This window comes from Petaurus breviceps, unplaced genomic scaffold (assembly GCF_028583685.1).
Source record: "Petaurus breviceps papuanus isolate PSGF00001 unplaced genomic scaffold, PetGlider_PUasm1.0 90919, whole genome shotgun sequence".
In the NCBI taxonomy this organism is placed as follows: Eukaryota; Metazoa; Chordata; class Mammalia; order Diprotodontia; family Petauridae; genus Petaurus; species Petaurus breviceps.
Window position 1 is genome coordinate 5,824,588 of NW_027187378.1, and position 23,097 is coordinate 5,847,684.

The 23,097-nt window shown below is 36.4% G+C and overlaps 1 protein-coding gene across 2 annotated transcripts in view; it reads left to right on the forward strand.

The window, feature by feature from the left end:
* Positions 1-23,097, forward strand: part of MACROD2 (mono-ADP ribosylhydrolase 2) — a 2,250,628-nt gene that overhangs the window by 51,959 nt on the left and 2,175,572 nt on the right. For both annotated transcript variants that reach the window (XM_069075441.1, XM_069075440.1), the window contains exon 3: positions 11,625-11,732. In XM_069075441.1, coding sequence (XP_068931542.1) covers positions 11,625-11,732 — 108 coding nt within the window. The remainder of the gene's footprint in view (positions 1-11,624; positions 11,733-23,097) is intronic.

Sequence of the window (23,097 nt, forward strand, 5' to 3'; positions counted from 1 at the left end):
AACTAAGAAAACCTAATCAATAATATACATGATATTGGGGGTGGGGCTAGGTGATACAATGGTAGAGTGCTAGCCTAGGGTCAGGAAGACCAGAATTTAAATCCACCCTCAAATACTTTCTAACTATATGATTCTAGGCAAGTAATTTAACTTTGCCTCAGTTTCCTCATCTGTAAAATGGGGATAAGTATAGCCCTTATCTCTTGGAGTTGTTGTAAAGATCAAAAGAGATAATAATTGTAAAGCACTTGGCACACAGTAAGTGATATATAAATGTTAGCTATTAGCTCTTATGATAAAAATAATATTGCTATAGGAAAGAGAAATTGGTGTGGATTGAAGTGGTCAGAGAAGGCTGTGTAGCAACAGGAATTTGCAGTTCAATTAAATATGTATTTATCAGAAAAGGTAAACAGTCCTGTTCTCAGAGGAGTTTATAACCGTTGTGTGTATGAAACACATATACAATAACTATGAGAAGGGAGTTGAGGGAAGAGGGCACAAATACATCGAGGATCAGATTCAGGCTGAGATTCAGGGCTACAACTGAATTTGTATAGGGACATGATAAAGCTTCGAGGTCCAGGCCATTGATATGATCTTTAGGTTCCACAGAAGAAAGAAAGGGATGAATGATGCAAAAAAGAGGCTTCCCTCTATTCTTGTACCTAGGTTGGGTCCCCCCACCCCCATTGACTAACACCTGGTCTGTCCCACACAGTGGCCCCAATGAAGAAGAGTAGATGATTCATAGAAAAAGGTGGGTGGGTGAGGAATCCTGGTCAGGTGTATCCAGTTGTTTTCCTACCTCTGATATTACAGGCAGGAAGGCCCTTTTTAGGGAGGAGGTGGGGGAAGGGATTTTCTAGCAAAGAAGGTTGCAAATGTAGGAGACAGCAGAGGGAGGGTCAGGGTGAGGGTACTAGGCAGGAGGATGCATGCGGTGTGATAGGGTTAGAAACATTAGATAGGTATCTAGTAGAGGGAATAACAGTATAGAAAATGGAGGCCTGTTACAGAAAGGCTAGATCCTGAATATCAGTGTTTTTTTTATGTGCTATCACAAAGTTTATATCGAGATGCTTCTGTTTATCCCTGTCATCTTGCTTTGATAAATCACATCTTTAGGAAAGATTGTTGCAAGGCAAGATAATGTTGGAATGATGTCTTCTCCTGAAGGAATTTCCTATTTTATTTCAGTTTATTACTTAATTCACATATTTTAATTGAAGGAATTTGACATAATTAAAATTATAGGCACTGATTCAAATATGTGAAGAAAGTCCTAATAAGTTTGTATGACTTTTTTTTTTGCCAGTATGCAATAGGAAACAAGAACAAAAGAAAATTTATATGTAGTTTTTAGTTGCAAGCCTGATTAGAGAACGAAGTACCTCCATTTAGCTCTGATTGATGATGGTAATGTACTTTGGTTACTTTGGATATCAGTATTAAAAGGCTCTAATTCTTCTATCCTGTTCCAGTTTAGAATCACTGAGCAGGAATGGACTTTAAGATATGTCTGGTTCAATTCCTTGCCTTTAGGATTGTGAGTGTCTTAACTAAGAATGATTGTTCTTTTCCTAAAGATGGAAAGAAGTGGTGAATCTACAACTACGACTTAAGTATAGCTATATTATACCCTCAAGTTTATTAGGACACTTAGCAGACTTTAATGGACTAAATTATCAGCCTGGGAAGAAAGACAGTATGTAAGAATTCTGTATATTTAATGTGAAAAAACTCAAGAACATTTTTGGAAAACAACCTGTTATCCTTATTCCTCCAGTGATTGTTATGAAATGGAATGCTCTTTTGTAAGTGATATTAAATATATATATATATATATATATATATGTATATATGCATTTAAAGTGTACAAACATAACTCCCATCAATCCTTAAAATTGTCAATATATTTATTTTAAATATACTAATTTAAACAATAAAGATAGGATTTAGTGATAAGCCCTTAGAGAGTACAAAATGGAAAGCTGAAGAAATCAGCATATTTTTCAGAAGAGAATTTCAAGCAGGGAAAAATAATTTAATGACTTAAAATAATTCTGAGCTTATACCATTTTCCTACAGAAATCATTTTAAGTTGATATAAGATTTTTTAGAATTCTTGCTCACTAAAGACACTTAAAATGATTAGCCTTGATGTTAATTGCTCAAGTGTGAATGTGATCTCTTTATCCATTTCTCTCTTCTTCCTTTTCCCTAATCAAATGGCATTCACCTGCATAATTTGCCTTTCAGTCTTTCAGATTTTATACAAGAAGGCAGGTAGATCCAGCTAACAGCAGGTATCACATGGTATTGGTTTTTACATGTTTTGGAGATGGGGGATGCACATAATTGATGATGGTGGGGTTTGCTTTAGTATATTAAACCTCTTCCCAAGTATTAATTACTTGGTTCCAAGATAATGTTTTTGTTTTCTTGATTAGGAATGATATTGTGATTATTATAAAATTAAAAGATGATATGCCAAGATTTCATCAGTGCTTATTATTTTTTTCCTCAATAGCTGATGTATATTTTTGTTTCATAGGGAAGGGAGAAGGTCAGAGATGGGAACCAGAAACTTGAGTATCTTTGTATGATGGCATATTTAATATATTTCAAGAATTGTTTATTATGGATAAAAATAACTAGGTTGAGGGTGGATTGCAGTTTAGCAGTGGATGAATGCCTTTTGGATACAAATCAGAATATTACTTGACACCCCTAACTATGTAGTACATTGGACCTGTCTGCCCTGGGGTATCTCTTTTTTAGTTTCTCATTTTCACATGGGTACCCTTCTTGGTTTTCTGTTCCTCCCCTGTACACTGCAGTCACTGGCTCTTGGTTCATCTCTCTCCATTTCATTTAACCTACCATCCTTACACTAGACAAAAACTCTTTGAATTTATGGATTTTTAAAGTCAGTGATGCCTGACCTAACCTATCTCCTAACCTTTAGTCCCTTGTCTATAGCTGCCTATTGGACATCCCTAGTTGAATGTCCCATATACATCTTAAACTCAACCTGTCCAAACTGAACTTATCTTTCCCCGCAAACCCTCCCTTCTTAATTCTCCTATTGCTGTTGAGGGTATCATCATTCTCCCAGTTATGCAGACTTGCAGTTTAGGTCATTCTTAACTCCCCAGTCTCTCTGACCACCTTTATATCTAGTCGATTGCCAAGGCCTGTTTATTCTACTCCTAAAATTTTTTTTTACCACTACCTTGGCACAGTGAATCATACCTAGACTATGTCTCTCCTCCTTCAGTCTATTTTCCACTTAGCTAAAGTTATACCCCTAAAATGCATATTTGACCATGTTACCAACCCAATTCTATTCAATAAACTACAGTGTTTTCTTATTATTTTCAGTATCAGATATAAAATCCTCTGTGTCACTTTAACAACTCTTCATAAACTGACCCCTTCCTATCTTTCTAGATGTCTTACACCTTACTCCCTCCCCGCCTGCCATACTCTATAATCCAATGACTCTGGTCTCCTTATTGTTCCTAGTACAAGACACTGATTGTCCCACATTCTTTTCCAACAATTTCTCTCTTTTCATCTCCACTTCCAGGATTCCTTGGTTCTTTTGAGTTCCAACCAAAATCCCACCTTCTACACAAAGCCTTTCTTGACCCCGTTTACTACTAGTGCTTTTCCTCCATTGTTTATCTCAAGTTTATCCTGTATATATCTTATTTGTTTACAGTTGCTGGGATGTTGACTTCTCTATTAGATTTTGAGCTCCTTGAGGGACTGACGCTGATTTTTATCTTTCTTTGTGTTCCTAGCACTTAACGCAGAGGTCATCACATAGGAGGTGCATAGTTTAATAAATAATTGTTGACTTGACTTAACCATCCCTATTGACTGATATTAGTAACTGCCATGATGATGCAAATATAGACAAAAGTCTACCTTTTTAAATTTTATTTTTATTATTTTATTAATAATAGCTTGCATTTATATAGCACTTTAAGAGTTGCTCATGTGGTTCAGTTGTCTCAGTCATGTCTGGTTCTGCGTGATCCCATTTGGGATTTTCTTGGCAAAGATACTAGAGTGGTTTGTTCTTTGGTTCTTTAGCTCATTTTACAGATGAGGAAACAGAGGCAAATAGGGGTCTTGCCCAGATGCAGACACTAGCAAGTGTCTGAAGCCAGATTTGAACTCAGGAAGATGAGTCTTCTGACTTCAGGCCTGGCACTGTCTGCTGCACCACCTACCTACCCCTTAAGAATTTCAAAGTGCTTGATATATGTTGGCAACCCTTAAAGTGGCATATTACCTGATGTTATCTTTACAAATGTCACCTCAGCAACATATATCTCCACAACCTTTTGAGGTAGGTTTTATTATTATTATTATTGAAAACAAATACAAACTTTTATCTAGAAATTGTCTTCAACAAGGTTCACTTTATTTTTTAGCTGAGTACTCATGGTGTTTCCAAGGTAACTAGTAAAATAAAGAGAAAAAATTTCAGTATACATGGGTTACTTCTTTCACATATATGTGAAATATCAGATATTATTTCATCTATAGTGCACAAAATTTAAATTGTCTTAAACATTAAAAATCCGATGGATTTTATTTTTTTCTATTGCTGTCCTGCATTGTTTCAGAAGCAAATGAGTAAGAATTATATAATAGATAGCATTATATTTCATAGTTCCTTATAATCTCTGTATAGACTTGATTAATTAAGCATTCTCTTCCATTGATATTTATGACTTCTCTCCCAAGCATCATAATATAACCAGCTTGAAAAGGAATCTGCGATAGACCAATGTTCCTTTTTATCTGGCTTAAAACTTTGTGAACCAATTCTCAGTGGGAAATAACCATTCAGGATATGAAAAGCCCATTTACATGTTAATTAAACTTAAATGGCAGAGCTTCTGAAACTTATAGATTCACCAAGTCCCTGAAGTAGCTGAAGAAATTTCTAGAGAGTCTGATAGTCTATTGTAACTCAGAGATTTTAATTTTAGTCTGAAAAAAATCTTTCACTGGGTTAATTTTTACTTTTTGATGCTCTGAAAACAAGTGCCAAGGCAGAAATTAAAGAACATCTTTATAGACATCAGGGTTTGTTACAACAGAATTTCTTAGACCCTCAGGTTCTGCCCTCCAGACTTAAAGTGGAGCAAATTGAAAATGAAGCAGCTTCCCAAGTCAGAGTCACTAATATAACAAGACTGCCACCATCCATTTGTATATAGCCTTTCTCTTTTTTTTAAAATGAGAGTGGTTTCAAGATGATTTCTTTATTATTATTATTATTAATAGCTAACATGCCAGACATTGTACTAAGAGCTTTACAATTACTATCTCATTTGCTTCTCACAACAATCCTGGGAGGTGGATGTGATTATTATCCCTATTTTACAGGTAAGGAAATTGAAGCAAACAAGGGTTCTAAGTTTATGACTTGCCTAAGGTCTTAGTCTGGATTTGAACTTTGGTTTTCCTGACTCTGGGCCTGATAACCTATCTACTGTACTATCTCTGTAAGGCAGATAGAGCCTATATCATTACACCAGTTCCACTTTAAAACTTTAGGAAGTTGATATGCTCAAAGCATCATAAAAATGTGCATACCCTTTGACCCAGCAATACCACTTCTAGAGTAATTAGACCCTGAAAATCCTAGATAAGAGAAATTTCAGCTTAATTTAGAAGAAACTGTAATTGGGTGGTTTTTATTTCCTTTAAATAGTTCACATCTTTTTTTTTTTAGGTAACACCAGAATTGGACACGCATATAGTATGGTTGATTTATGTTCTTTCTCCACATATCCTGATTTTAGTTCTTGGGGGGTCATGCAGGGTTGGCGTGCAGGGTGTGTCATTAGTGTATATGTGTTTACATGGTCCAGCACTTTTTCCTCTTCCCTAGCTAGAGGAAGAGGCACAAAAAGAGGGAATTAATTATTAATTCATTAATGTTGACATTTTGACATTAACAACTAATTCAAACTAGAGGAGAAATAGGGATAGGGATAGGGATAGGAATTGGATTTGTGATTATCTTGATATAGGGGACTCCTGGGAGGAAGAAACTACTACCTTCATTAATCAATGGAAACTTATAGTCTTAGAGTTGCTTAGGCACTGTGTCAGAGGTGGAACTTCTGATTGTAAAGCCAACTCATGATTATGTGTATTTCATGGTACCTCTCCAGAGGAGAAATGAATATTAGACATTTCTCCAGAGGAGAAATGAATATTAGACATATTAATACTTCGATAGATCTGTAATTTTTGTGGTGTGGTTACTCCTTTTATCAGTGCAGATCATAAACCCTCTAAGCCTTCTCATCCTGGGGGATTCTTGTTCATTTGAATCTGTAGCGTTCCGGATGCCTTTTAGGCCTCTTAACATTTCACTGGTACCAGTGTAACACTTAGTCTTTGTCACTCTTATCCCTTGCACTGATTTAATTTAACTAGATTAGTTTAGTTTAACACATACTTAATGTATGTTGAATTTCCCGATCAATTATTTCTTAGATGATTTCTTGTGTGCTATATTTCAGATACTATGCTGTAGTCTGCTTACATCCGTCTAGTATCTTTTCTTTATTCTTTAGGTCACTTGCAATTTTGTCTTTTCAGAGATTATGGTATTCTGTGATTTGTAGCCATGAGCACACCAGAAACAAAATTTTCTGTTTTTCAGAGTGAACAAAAAAGTACCAAAAATAGTAGTAAATTTACCTCATCTCTTTTATGTTGTCTAACTGAATGCTTTTCATGCAGTAAATGCATCTTTGTTTGATTTGAATTTGCTAAATTTGGGGTTCTGTACTGATAGAAGGAAATGACCAAGAATTTCATTACTTAGAGGTATAATATGTATCACTGTTAAAGTAGTGTGAAATTATTAGTTGAATGAGAACAAACAGTTTGACTTGTCTACTAAATAGTTTGTTCTAATGGGGTATTTAAGATGTTTCATGTAACTTGTTATATATAAGTAGGGACTGAAAATTGAGGTACTTTCGTTGGTAATAATTTCCCTGAGTTAAAAAGATATTTAATTTTCTTGATTTAAAATGGAAAATTGTGTGATATCTGTTTAGGCTAATATTTCTAATAATTGCAAGTAAAATCAAGTAATTAAGGTTCATATGGTTGTACAGATGGACAGTAAGCTTGGCCCAGAGTTTAAGAGGAGGAGAAGAATAGATTGGATTGCTTTTAGGACATTGCAAATATCTTATACTAACTACTAAATTTCACTAAAACAGAGGCCTATCTTTTCAATACTCACATTTTACCAGTGTTACATGACTAGCAAAACTTTATTAACTCCAAAGACCTAAAGATAAGTATCACCCAGAACACAGTAGAAAGGCTGCAAAAATATAACTGATGGGGAACTCTGAAGGAGAACAGGGGTAAAGGATACCATCAAGGAATTGTATGTCAGAAAGAGAAGACTGGGTCAATCACTTCACAAGAATAAGGAATAACAAGTAGACAGCCAGAGTGACCCACTGATATCCTTGAGATGTTGATAAAAAATGACGAAGTACTCTTGTATGTCAGGTGAATCCTCTGTGCCAGGCTTTTGGGAGAATGTGGTCGAGATTTTTATAGGATAGGTAGGCATGGATGGGTTAGGGTCTGCATTATTGGAAGGAACTTTCTCATCAGTGGGATCACTGATGCATTTGAGTATGGTGATACTTAGGAGAAAAAAAGGGAATTGAATTTCTGTCCCCTTTTTAACCTTTATTACACAGAACAAGATATTAGTTTGTATAAGAGATAGAGGAAAGAAATGACAGTCAAAATAATGATTTTGTTTTCCTTCTAATCCCTCCTTTATCTATTTTTGTATTTCTGCTCCCTAATCCCATCCCATCAGTTTTCAGAATGCTATGCCTTTATAACCATTAAAATTACTAAAGTAAATAAATAAAATTTATATATGTACACACACATATATACACATAAATTATATGTATACAAATATATGTACAATACAAATATACTATACTTTTTGCTTAGAGAATAGTTCAACCTATGGAGAGTGAGCTAGGGAATCAAGATGGGGAATCAATTAGAGAGGAATAAAAGAACTTCCTTGTTGCAGTGTGGGCCAATTTGAGAGTAGATAACATGAATGTACCTAATTAGCACAGTTATGAGACTTTAGCTGCATTTAGCAGGTTGTGAATAGGAGATGAGATTTATTGTTGGAGTAATTCAGGGCAGAGTTTTGGCAAAAGATGGGTGTGATTGGATAAGGGATAGAGGGATTTGAGAGCAGAAGGCAGTGGAGAGATGAAATGGCCAACTATTGGACGGGGATTAGAAAAGGAGGAAAGTGAAGTCTGAACTGCCTGAGAAGGTACTAAGGGGTGAGAAAGTGTTGGAGGTCTCAATGAAGACAATGAATAGGTTGAGGAGGGGATAAAACCTAGGGAGAGGTAGAATTATTGAAACTTATTGTAAGATAGAGGAATGTCAGTTTCTAATTAGGGAATACATATTTGATTAATTAATGACTTTTTGAGAAGACATGTTGACCTGTGCAATATCCAAATCAATATTATTTTTTTAAACATAGAGCCATACCATGCTGAACTTCTCTTATAGAAATAAAGAAGGAAACAAATATTTATTAAGTACTACTATATGCCAGGCACTGTGCTAAGCTTTACTGACTCTTCATTCAGTGCTTTTTTTAGAATGGAGATGATTATACACTGGATGGATCTCCAGGGTCTACTTTGGTCATCTTAGTTAGGGCCATAATTATTATTAAAGTACTAGGAGACCACACAATTTATGAAATATCCTAGCCCTTATCATTTTTCAGTAACCTTTTAATTGGTCTTTCTACCTCAAGACCTCACTCTAATTCATTCTCCATATAACTGCCAAAGTGCTTTTTTCCTAAAAAATAGGTCTGACTGTCACCCCTCTATGCAGTAAACTCCAGTTTTTACTATTAGCTCTAGGATCAAATATAAGTTGGCATTTACAGCTCTTAGTAACCTGTGTTCTATCTTTTCAGTTTTCTTATACATCATTCCTCTATATGCACTCTATTGTCCAGTCATACTGATCAATTTGCTTTTACTCAGACATAATGCTCCATCTCATCTTTTGTGTCCTGATTGACTCCATGCCTAGAATACTTGCCCTTCTTACCTTTTCCTCTTAAAGTCTTTCATTTCCTTCAAAATTTTCCTCAAAAGTCATTTTATGAAGAAGGCTGTTCCTGGTCCATCCAACTCCTAGTATCTTCCCATGTAAGGTTGTAAGGTTATCCTTTATCAATTCTACATGTTTTTCACATCCCTATTTATAGACATGTTGTTTCCCTCAGTAGAGTGTAAGTTCCTTGAGGACAGGATCTGTTTTACATTCTATTTGTATCCCTAATGATAATCAAGGTGCTTGGAACATATTGAATGCTTAATAAATGCTTATTAAAAAAATTGAACATTCATTTTTTTATTTTGAATTCTCATTCTCCCACTGATTCCAACCCTTACCTTTCCCATTGAGAAGGCAAGCAATATTATACTCATTATAGATGTGAAGTCACACAAAACATTTCTATAATAACTATGTTGTGAAAGAAAAAAGCAAGAAAAAACTTAAAAAGTGAAAATATGTACTTCAATCTATGCTCGCTTCATCAGCTCTCTCTCTGGAGACAAAATTTTTCTTTAAGAGTCCTCTTGGAATTGTCATGGATCATTGTTTTGGTTAGAGTACCTAAGTCTTTCACAGTTAATTACTTTTGATAGTATTGCTGTTACTGTGTACAGTATTTTCCTGTTTATGCTCACTTCACTTTGCATCAGTTATATCACTCATTCATGTGAGTCTTCCCAGGTTTTCTTGAAACCATCCCTTGTTCCATTATTCCCCAATTGATGGGCATTTTCCAGTTTCAGTTCTCTGCCACCACAAAAAAAGCTTCTCTACATATTTTTGAACATATGGTCATAAGTGTCTGTTGATTGATTGATAGTTTATGGTTTCTGTTTATTCCTATGCACAGAAAGGTAAATAGCTCTACTGAAAATTGGAAAGATATGCCAGAGAGGAATAAAAGGCCTTATTTTTCATGGCCAAAAACTATAGAGTCTCTCAGTAAGACCTCTCTTAAGCTTTTTGGGTTGCAAGCAGAGAATCACTCAATGCATCTCATCCCCATAAATGGTAAGAGAAATACACACAGATGCATGCATGCATGTGCACAAATGCACGCACGCATGTGCACACCACCTCATTTATATGTCTACTCATAGTGGACTAATTGAATCATTTTTATACATCGAGGATAGCTCAATGAATAAATATTATTCTTGGGCTTGCATTTTTTTGGTATTAGAGCACAGAGTTATATTAAGAATGTTTTACCTATATTATTTAATACAGTTTTGTGTGCTACTTAGCTTTTTGTTCTCATAAAATTTTTTTCAAAAAAATAATTTAAAAAACCTAGGTCATATTAGCCACATAGTTTTAATAATTTTAAAACATTTTAAAATAGAGATAAAGGACACTTAGGATTTGAAGAGTTAAGGTTTTGCCTTTTAAAAATACTATATATTAAACAGGGGCTTTGCATAGACTTTTTTTGATCCCTGTTTTAAGCTAGCAGCTCCCTCTAGGGTGAAGCATAAGTACTCAAGTGAATGAGAAGTAGTTACAAATGGAAATGATTGCTCATGCCTGGGTTTCCCTCTCTGAGGAAGCTTAGGATTTACTGTTAGGTGAGGGATGAATCCTAAGTGTGTGTACACATACATGTACACAGACACACATGTTTATCTGTCTACCTATATATACATACATGTACACACATTATATATATGTGTATATATACAGACACACATTTATGTGTATTTGGTCTGGTCCTGTGATTTCATTTATTTAGGGAAATAGAGGTGTAGATCATCAATTTATTTGTAACTTAGAGTCTTAGAGATTTGCTTGAGACTCTGACATATTAAATGATTTGCCAGTAGTGACATAGCTACTCTATGCAGAACAGGTAGAACTTGAACCCAAATCTTCCTGACTCCAAAGCTGTGACCCTCTGTCTGTTTCACCAGGATATCTCTCAAACATTTTTATTCTCAAATAATGTTTCAAAGGTCACTGGGAGGGAGGACAAATTTACCCTATCATGACAGTTATTTATCTTGTTGCTGCCTATCACACAACTCATTTTTTCTTTACCTAGAGCTGAAACTAGCAATGCATATTTTTGATATTAAAAACAGGAAGTCTTGCAATAAAATTAATGATAGCAAATGATAGTTTGTTACTGACATAGCTGGAAATCTAAATAGTCAACCAATCAATAATTATGGAGTGGCTGCTTTTTGCCTAGTACTAAAGTTGATGTTTTGGGGGTACTCTTTCGCTGTTTACTAGACATATCTTTTTCTCTTACTAGCCATCTAGGTATCAGACTATCAAATATAAACTCAATTTGTGACCTATAGCTTTAAGAACAAAGTATTTTATATTGAAGTTTCATTAACAGATATTATAATGCATGACATTTCTCTTAAAGTATACCACTTAAAATATATCACATTTTTGTTTCTGGATTATAGATAAAAGTGCCCAGGAAGTTTCTCAAGTGAAGAAAAGTTTGAGTGAAAAAGTTTCACTCTATAGAGGTGACATCACATTGCTTGAGATTGACGCCATAGTCAATGCAGGTGAGTAGATTTATATTTGATTCATCAGTGTTTAGAGAGATGTTGACTATGTATTTAGCATTTAAAAATATTCCATTCTTGCATTATATAACATGTGAATATCTTATAGAAATTTTTATGCTTCTTGGTATCCATCAATGTGTCTGGAGACATTTCAATCATTTAGGCATTTGTGTTGTTGAATAGAAAGTAAGATCAAAGATTAATTGCACATGCTAACCATAATTAGTATTCTAATTGTACAGGGAATGTATATGCTAAATAGAGGCAAGTATATGTGACCGATGTAGTGTATAGATAGTGGGTAAGTCTTGCTTAGAGATTACTTTAGCTACAGTATTATCTTAAAAGGATTCTGTCAATAAAGAGTTAGAATTATGTGATAGAATTGATCTTTTCAAATATGTGACTACAAGTACTTCATACTTTAATTTCACATTTGGAGAAGAAGCAAAAAAATCACATGAACCATATTAGGTCTAATCTAAATATAGAGAAAACCCTGAAAGTTCATAACTGCAGTTATTTTAGTTCACAGTTTTTTAAAAATTAATTTTAGTTTTTAAATGGTATGTAACAATAGACAATTTGGAAATGAATCAGTAAACAATCTTCTCAGTTATGTTAAATGTGATTAAGTGTCTGTTAGTTTATTTCACTGAAAGTATATATGTACTATATGTTTTACTTTACACAAATATGTCAAGAAGTCTATTTCATTGTCTTATCCTGTGTTTGAGGATTTCTGGGTTCTTGAAGGCTACTGCCAATGAAGTATACATTTGACTGGTCTGAGCAAGCTGGAAAGATTTCAGATATGGAACTCAAGATAGGATATATGTCTGTTGGCTCTGGAGGAAAACTTTAGTGGAGGTTCAATGTAAAGTTGCTTTTGAATGTAAGAAGCATCTTCAGTTAGTAGTAACACTAATGGATCTAGAGTTTGGAGTATAATCCTGTTCAGTAAGTCATGGGATTCATCATCACCTTTGTGATGGGAAAGGACTATCTTGGCTAATTTCTTGGAAAGATCTTCTGGTGCAGAGGTAAATAGGGAGATCACCAGACTTGGTCCTCTCTATTCAAGACTTTTTCAGAATTGTGATAGGACTGACCCTTTGTTTGCATGCCATGTTGGCTACTCATAGGTTACACTGCAAGTTAACCTGAGTGGCCTCTAACTCTTCCTGGAAGTCATTGGCTATGGAAGTGCTAGAAGAAAAACACAACAAAAAATTAAGGGTAACAGCCATAAAAGGGATTATCCTGAGTGGAGGAATATATAAAAATCTGACAAAATTATGTGGTAGACAGTAGTAGTTCAATTATTTTGATGATGACGTAGGTTCAGGGTTTAGTTTGTATGTTCTTTCTTCCTGTTGTACTGAGGATGATATGCTGTAGAAAGGTGAATTTTTATCTTTGTGAATACTTCATTCCAGAATGGTGAGATAAAAAGGGGAGCCTAGTGGGAGATGATATGAAAGGGGAGGCTGTGGAGCTGCATCAGTCTTTCAGGAGTTCAACAATCATGCATAGTCAAGCAAAACAAGTTTCCACATGGGATATGTCCAGAAATTAAGGGAGATGAAGACATAGAAAAAAAATTTGATAAAAAATTTAAAATAACAAAAAGGAGTTAAGCATAGGATGAAAGGAAAAGAAATAGTGGGGTAGCTCGTGCTGTATTGGGAGGCCTAATAAAGGGAAGAAAGTAAGCCATTTTAGTTAGGGTGTGTACTACCAGTAGATGGCATAATTTCCATGGAATAAGGGCAGGTTCATGATACAATTCAGTATTATTGCCAACTAGGTAAAAGTAGGAATTGCCAAGCACTCCAATCAGCCTGCTATTCCATGTGATCCTTGACACATACTTTGTATGCCTGGACATGCCAACAAATGTTGTTTTATAGTTGTAGCCACCATAAGTCTCCAGTGACCATGTCTTGAACAAGTACTCTTCCATGGCAATGATGAAGCATTGCCCATAATATATGTACGGAAGGGGAAGTGTAGGATTTCATCAGAGATTGATCTTCCCTTGGATACTGATGCTGTGTCTTTTTAGAAGGCAGGTAATTAGACCTGAGAATAGGTGATCTATGAGTGCTGCTTGTGGATTAAAACTGATTGGGAGGTAGGGGCAAAGTTTGCTATTTGTAGAAGCCTATTTGTTGAGGTGAATGATCTTTTAGGTGTCCACATTTGGCCTTTCATGACAGCATATCTGAATGCATATTGGGATATTGCAGAAACTTAAGTAATAATGTAGTTGAACCTGCCAAAAATGATGTGCAGTGTTTCTGGTATTGATTGAACTGTAGCACTATCTGAAGGAAGTGTTCTAAGTTCTTAAGATTAGTTTGGACAAGTGATAATCAGTATACCATTGCTGTAATTTACTGTTTTCATATTAAGGTGGTGTCAATATGACTTTTGCCATGATTAGTTACTTTTCCTACATTGTAGTTTAAAAAAAATTCCTGTGGTAGCTAACTTGTAGGATAAATATGTTCAGGGTTGGGGTGTGGAGCAGGGTAATGTGAGAGGTAGGCTTCTGTTATGACACTGGGTATTGTACAAGAAGACAGAGAAGGGGTGAATGCTTCGAATGAATCTCGAAACACTTCTACTTCCTGTGAGCACCAGAAAGCCTTGGGATGGTTTCAGCAGATTGGTGAAAGGTGCTTTTGGGATAGAAAACATGGAGATAAAGCAGCTGTGGTCAAAGAACTATTACAGATTTCTTTGTAAAGGCAGAAGTCTCTCACTGCAACATGAACTCCATCTTCCTTAAATTCATATACTCCTTGTTGGCTTAATGTGTTCGCAGACACTGAGAATGCAAAGACAAGGAATTTACAGACTCCTGGGGCCATGTAATCTGTATGTACATAGATATAAAGGCCTGATCATCTGAGGAGGAAGAGAACACTAACAAATGTGGGCCATTAGAGAATGCTACATCAAGGTGGTGGTACCTGAGTTGAGCTTTGAAGGCAGAGCTGGAGTTGTGTGTGTGTGTGTGTGTGTGTGTGTGTGTGTGTGTGTGTGTGTATTTTAGGATGGAAATGACTTGTGTGATGGTATAGAGGAAAGACATTGATTGTCAGGTTCTAGGAACTACTCATCTAGTTTGGCTGTAATGTAGAGTTCATGACAGGGATAAGTGTGAAATGAAGCTAGAATTTTCATTTTTCCAATTTGGCAAATGGCTGGTGTGGATGTTAGAAGATGACAGACAAATTTGGTGTGTTGGACCGGGCTCTGGGAATAAATGAATATATCTATTAGGTATCCCATGACTACCTTGGTCTTGGGAGATCCAGAAATACCAAATTCATGAATCTTTGAAAAACTTCTGGGGTGTTGCACGAGGTAATTGGCATAACCAGGTATACATATTGTACCAGGACTAGAAGATTTTTATCTGTATCACTACCTTTTCATGTTTAGATCAGATGTATGCCCCATGAAAGTCAATTCCATCACCCCTGACAGTAGTTCCATCAGGTTTGGTATAAAGGATTGGGGGTGCTAGTCTCTTTGCCTTACTTTCTTGCTTGATTTCTTTCCTTCTTATTATATTTAGCAAACAGAAGTGACTTGGACAAGGTCACATAGCTGGTATCTGAGGTCGAATTTGAACTCAGGTCTTCTTGACTTTAGGCCTGGTATTCTCTCCACTGTATCTTCTGGCTTGCTTCTTGCTGGTCTCAGTAGTTATGAAATTCACAGTTTTATGTCTATGGCATAGTCATAATCCCCAAATCTTTTTCACTAGTTATCACTGCGACTCAAGTCTGAGAGGTAGAGTGTTGGGTGAATCCTTCCTTTCTGTTCTTTTCTAAGAAACCCTATACTATCTCTGACTTGGTATCCAGTATCCAGTTGAGTTTGAGATTCTTGGAACTAGATTATTTGCATAACTGTACAACCTATGTGGGAACAACTTCTCTGCCTTGATCATGCCAGACACATCCCAGTATTCTTGTGTTGGAGCAGGAACTCTGGTTTGGGGCTATAGATGGATGTGGTATTTTTCTGTGCTAAGTGGTATTTCTGGCAGTGATGGGAGTGAATTGTAGTTCTTCCTGAGTTATATGTCATTGTATAGTACTCTCTGACTAATTGCTAACATTATTGAGAAGAGTTAGGGAGTCACTTGTATCTAGGTTGAATACATTTAAGCATTTTCACACTTGTCCTTACAGAAACTTGATTTCCTTATTTTCTGTTTGTCCAAACTATTGTGGACATCTGTTAATTATTTCTGCTACCACTTAATTATTTCCAACACCATATACTGAGACTGTATGGTACTGTTGGAGTGCTAGCTCTCTTTGGCCAAAATCAAATTGATAACATTTGTAGAAACTCCTGAATTCACTATCAGTGGAATCTATAAAATCCGTGGTCTTGTCAGTTTAATCTTGAGGATTATTATTAATATGATTGAAGATCAGGAATACAGTTTGAGAACTTGTCATCTTGAGAGTGGATAGGGAGGCCCAGGAGGATTTACCTGTGGTGGGATGCAAGATACTTTATGGTTGGCTCCTTTCCTATGTGGAACTCTGCCTGAGTAGGAAACTGCCTGGGAGAAAGAAGTGGATGTTTCCGGTACCCACTATTCCTCACTGACTCCCAGGTAAGCCTTAGTGGTAGGCTGTTGACAATCTACCAGGTGGTAGACTAGAAGAGTCCTAATGGGCCTACCACAGATTGTGTTATGACTAGGGGTGGGACTTGATGTACACTCATTGTTGGATGAACATGCATGATGATAATCATGTTCATCTGGGCTATATCATGACAGTTGAGAGTGACCAAACCTTCCTGAAAAATTAATTCATTAGAGCAGCAATATAGTCCAGGCCAGTCCCTGGTATAGGAAAGTATCATAGTTTCTATTGGAGCCTGATAATTTATTGATCAGCATTCTTCTCCATTTTAAAGGAAATGTGTGTATGTGTGTGAAAAGTCTCCTTTAGCTCATGAAAGAACCCTTTCACAACACCTAGTAGGAGACTATTTCTTGTGAAGTAAGGGGTGACACAGAAGGCAGTTGGTTTTCTAGGTGTGTGGAGCTGTGGGGCATCCCCAGGAGTGAATGTCCATGAATGTGGCAGAAACCTCTTCACTCTAGTAACTAGAGACTGATTACTAGACTACTAAAAACTGTTTTTTTTTCTCTCTTTCTCTCTCTTTTTTTGTACTTTTTGGAGGGGGGGGGAAGGCAGGACAATTGGGGTTAAGTGACTTGTCCAAGGTCACACAGCTAGTAAATGTTAAGTATCTGAGGCCAGATTTGAATTCAGGTCCTCCTGACTCCAGGACTGGTGCTCTATTCACTGTGCCACCTAGCTGCCCCTAAAAACTGTTCTCATGACATGGACCTTAAAGGAAGCATCATAGGAGGACTCCCATGTAATTTTGTAAAGAAGCAGAAGTTAGGGAGGGGGCAGCAGATAACTGATTTTCTGGTCCCCAAAATACAATAATCACGAAAAATGAACCTTTATTAAAATAGGTGACAGCCTATTACAGTGGATAGAGTACTAAATTAGGAATCCAGAGATACAGCTTCCTGGGTCTCAGGACCTTAATCTGTAAAATAAGGGAGTTGGACAAGATGGTCACTGAGACGCCTTTAGGCACTAACTCTGTGATCCTGTGATTGGTCAGCACATCGACAGGATCTTTTATTTTCATTGATGTGTTACTCCTTCAGTTGGTACTAGATCCCAAGTGATCCAGCTCTCACCCTGTATTATTCTTGTCTTCATCTTTTCAGAAATCCTCTACACAGAGGATCGTTTTAGTGCCCTGGAAACTTTCCTCTAGTTCCTTTAATATTTTTTTTTTTCAGAAACAAGTCTCTAGTCCCGAGAAGTTCTTTGCCCACTTTGGAGAACATTCAGAGTGTTGTAGGCAGAGCAGCTACCTTCAGCAGTCACAAATGCTGTTGATATTTAGCCACTTTTGCAGAGTTTTTTTTTCCCCCTCTTCTAAATGTTGCTGCAACTCTGATGTTGCTGAAGGTGCCTACTAGGGGACATTGAGCATTTACACTATTGTCTGAGCCATAAATATGAAGAAAAGAGTTTGAAGGGTATTGCTCTTCAAGGAGACTAACACATGCCAATAATCAGACAATTGCTGGGGTTGAGTGAAGGCTTTCCCTCATACTGCCTGTCCTCGGGGAGAGTAGGGTGAAATCTAAAATGGCATTCAGGCTGACATAAATTTAGAGGCTGGATCAGGAAACAAAGTTCTTCAGAATGCTGCAATCCAAGAAGTGAAATAGAAGTGGGAAAGCTAGGCCTTAGAGAGATTTACAGCTAGGGAGGTCTGTACCAAATCATCAGTGATGCTCTCAGAAATGAATCTGGTACTCTACTTCTCCAAAGTTTTGCCTTTTTATGATGGTGGCATGACATTTCTTGCCCGTGCCTGTCTTGTTCCGAAATATCACAGCTAGATTTACCATGCCTCCTTCTGACCTCATTGCATTGATGAGGCTGTGATACTTGGAAAAAAATATGGTTCTGGTGATATATAAGAAACTAAATTGAAGGTAGCCTTTATTCACTCCAAAAAAGGGTACCATTAGCTTACCTTTTTTGTTCTATTTATTGCATTTTGCTCAAGTTTTGACTGTCTCTTGGATAATCTCATCAGGAAGTTCTTGGAGAGACACAAAAGAGATGGAAAATTTGCTGAAGACTCTTTAGAATCTTCTACTGTGCTGTTTGTTTACATAGAACCCAAGGAAAGGAACATCTGTAATCCTTACTGGGAATAAACAAACCTAGTGGGGAACTCTGGAGCTTTGGCAAAAGATTATGAATTAAGTTAGAGGTGAAGCTTTAATTCAAACTGTTAAAGTAGAGGTTATAGTATCAACAAAACATTAAGAGTTTGAGGGGACCTTAAATATACTATAGTCCCTTCATTTTACAGATCAGGAAATTGAGGCACAGAGAGCTGGTGATTTGTCCAGTCACACAGCTGTTTGGGGGGTGGGGTGGGAAGCCAGGACCAGAACATTGGTCTCTGGATTCCCAATTTAGTGTTCTTTCCAGTATCTTAGGCTGTCACCTCTCTTAGGCTTTTAATAAAGGTTCATTTTTCACGATTATATTTGTATTTTGGGGCCCACAAAATCAATTGTCTGCTGTTCCCTAACTTCTGCTAATTTACAGAATGACACTGGAGTCCTACTATGATGTTTCCCTTGAGTTTCATATTAGGAGAACAGCTTTTAGTAGTCTGGTAACTAGTCCCCTTTGGACTGGAACTAGCAGGTGCCTGCCTTTTACAAAATTCTCCTTGATAGCAAATTTTATTATAGTGAGGCTCCAGTGTATTGTTTTAATAAGCCAGAATCATGTAGCTATTTCATTAATTTCTTACCAGCTTTCTTGTCACTGAGAGGAGAGGATAGCAACCATATTTGTTAACTTTGCAGATACTTTTGTTTATTGACTTCAGATATTCTTATGCCTGAGGCGATTCTCCATTCCTGAACTATCCAAATTCCACTCTCTCCAAATAATGATTTCTTTGCCCCCTAGCTTTTTAGTAAAAGGCCTATGTGGTAGATGAGCTAATTTCCTTCTACAGTAATTTTTTTTTTAATGTTAAATGTTTTAATGTCTGTATTGTGTACCATTTAAATTTAGCACTCTTATAAAAGCACAGTAGAAAGAGTACTTGCTCTAGGACAGAGTCACACAATCTGAGTTCATTTGAGTTCGAATCCTGTCTCTGGCTCTTATTACTTCTGTGACCCTGGCAAAGTCACAGCTTTCTAGGCCTCTGTGCTTTAATCTGCAAAATAAAGGCATTGGATTAGATGGTTGTGAACAACCCTTCAGGCTCTAAATCTGTGATCCTATGATTTTTCAGTATATCAGCTGAATGTTCTGTTTCAATGATATGGCTATTCCTTCCATTGGTATATATCACAAGTGATCCAGATCTCACCATGCATTGTTTTGTTTTCCTCTTTCCAAGAAATCTTCCACACAGAGAATCCTTTTAGTGCACTGAAAGCTTTCCTCTAGTTCCTTTAATATTTTTTTCCTTCCAGAAACTGGTGTAGCACTCTGGTTATTTCTCACTACCACTGCTGGATTGCCCACCTCCTTTTCTCAAAGTACACGTCCGTGATCTCTTTTATGTCTCCCTTAATGGGATATTATTCCTCGAAAGCAAGGACTGTTTCAATTTTGTCTGGTACACTAGCACAATACAATTCAATTTTGCCTAGCACATGAGCCACTAGCACAATACCTGGAAATAGTTAGCACTTAATAAATCCTTATTGATTGTTGAATGATTCTGCTATTTTTGTGGCATTCTATATCATTCATTACCAAGAGAATATTGAATTAAAAAGATAAGAGCAGCATGGACCCTCATAGGTGCTGTACAATTTCTCAGATGTGGTTGATTCAGTGTGGTTGTTGGTACTGTAAAGATATTTCCATAATTGGATATTTTTATGTGTATTCTTTTTATTCAGATGCAAAAATGCTGTACTTTGTTGGAAAAAAACTTCTATTTTAAAAGCAATTCAAGGATGAATCTTAGGATGCTTGAAAGCAATTCATTCATAGGTTCTTAGGGATAAACAGGCAGACTTTTAAACACTATCTAAAATGGAACAGTATGAAGTAGTGTTAAATATGGTCTTCAACTAGACAATAGTACTTCAGAGAAATAAGCCTGGTCCTAACTGCTCAGAGCTCGTAGTCTTAGATTTTGCTACTTCTCTCACACAATTGGCATTGACCTGTTAACTTGTTTCTGGTATGTCTGTGGAGTGTTGTGGTTTGAGTGGAATTTGATTACAGAGACTATTCAAAGTGGCAGTTAATGTGATTCCAATTGCATTCTGGTATGATTGGGTTTGGCTGAAAATTAAGAAATTACTTCAGGAACACTGAGTCAAATTATATTCACTATGGTTGATTCAACAAATATTTGTTGGGTACCTACTCTTTGTAAAATTGTCCTGGGTAGGCACCGAGTAGCTACAAAAGGAGTTTAAGGTGTAGGTTCTGCCCTTTAAGGGTTTTCATTCTAATTAAGGATACAAAAATATGTATAAGAAAGAACTGACTTAAAACCAAGGCAACATAGTGCCAAAATTTGTCTTATGCAATATATGTGTAATGCAAATATAGAAAAAGGGTAAATCAGTGCAAATGCAGTGGTTTGAGAAGGACCTAGAGGAGAGGCAGTGCTTAAGTTGAAGAATGAGTCAACTTCATACATAGACTTCTCAGATTCCCCTATTTTCAAATAAGATTTTTTCCCCAAGTCTTCTGGGAGAGTAGAATGAATACACCTGGGCTTAGTGTCAGGAATGACTCTAGTTTATTGAGAATCATCAGGGCATAAGTGGATAAAATACTAAACTCAAAGTTTCAAAGAACTGGTTTCAAATTTCATTTCTGACAAAGACACTTTCTACACTTAGCTTTGTTTCTATGGGCAAATAACAGCTTCTCCGAGCCTCAAGTTCCTAATCTGTAAAATGGGCATAATAATCTCAGAGTTGTTATGAGTTTCAAATATTAAAACACATCACTTCAATTATTATAATCAAAGAAGGTACATAATTAATGTAATCAGAGTAATCACTGTAATCAGTGGAAGGAAGGGGGTTCCTTGTTGATGTGGTCACATAATCATTCAATCAATAAACAGGTCTAGAATGTAATAACAAAGTTTAAAATTCTTAAAAATTTTCCCATTATTCCATAACAATGTGTGAACAAGTCACTGATCATTTTGAAAGGGTTTTAGGGTTTCATAGTTTTGCCATAGATAGTATCAAATGATATCACACAGGAAACATCTCATGATTACATGACAGAATCATAAGATGTTTCCTGTGTGGTGTTTTTTGGGATAATCAGGCACGCCATATCTGTCTGTCTGTCTGTCTATCTATCTATCTATCTATGCTTGTATATATGTATCTATCTATCTTATCTATCGATCATCTATCCCACATATATGTATATGTATGTATTTGTTAAATATCTATATTCAGTATAGATTTATAATACACACACATACAGACATCAAATCAGTTTGGGAGTTGGTCAATTTATAGGCAAAGATTCTAGGCTTAAGAGTTGGAGTCATAAGTGGAGGAAAAACCAGACCTCTGATAGAGAATTGCTCTTGGGAGAGAAGAGGGAATTTTTTCTCCCTCCTTACAATTGCCTGCTTCATCAGAAATCCTAGAGCAATAAGAGACAGTGCATCTACCCAGGAGCAGACTTAGGACAGAGGGATGTGGAGAGAAAATCATCTGGATGTAGATAGAGTCACCCAATAGAGAAGGCAGGACTTCTCATGGCAGATAGAATTTCAGGCTGTGGCAATTCTATCCCAAGATCTTTCACTGATGAGAGTTGATGGAGCTCCATCACTGGACCACCTTTGGACATTGATGGGACATAGAATTTAGAATCAAAATTAAGTAATTTTCACACCAAAATGACGTAAATATTTGTCACACACATTTGAAATTCATAGTCTCCAGAGACAGCCTCATTCCCCTCATCTTGATTTCTACTTTGGCTAGATAAGTGCTAATCTGATATTCTCTACGCGTTCTTCTCTCTTACCTAGACATCTTTAGTTATATCATTATCCCCAGTCTGTAAGTATTTTATTATGTGTAATAAACCCAAACAAACTTTTACATAATCATGGGATCATAGATTATCAGAATTGGAAGGGACCTCAGTGAACATCTAGTGAATCCTGTCATTGAAAAATAATCCCCCAAATGACATAGCTAACAAATGGTCATCTAGCACATATTTTATGAATTCCAATGAAGGTAAAGCTATTACCTTATGAAGTAGCCTATTCTACTTTTGGATAGTTATCATTTACAAGTTTTTCCTTATGCCAAGCCTAAATTAGCCTCTATAGTCTTCACTCATTGTTTCTAGTCCTCTGTCTTAGGGGGCCAAACAATGTAATTCTAAATGTTCTTCCAGATGACAGCCCTTCAAATACTAGCACAGCCATCATGTCCTCACCAAATCATCTCTTTTCCAAGATCAGCTAATCCTTATTTGTCCAGAGGCCTTTCTCAATCCTCATGGCCTTTGGACCCTCTCCAGTTTATCATCATTCTTCTTAATTGTGGCCTCTCAGAATACTCTATTCACGTAAGTCCTTCCAATCTGTTTATAGTTTGGGAGTTCTTGGTTAAATTGAAGTTAATTGAAAGATTGTAATTATGCTGTTTAGGAACTTTGAAAGCAGGCTGTGTTTAACACTTGAACCATTTGTCTTGCCAGCACAAAAGGTCTCCAAACTG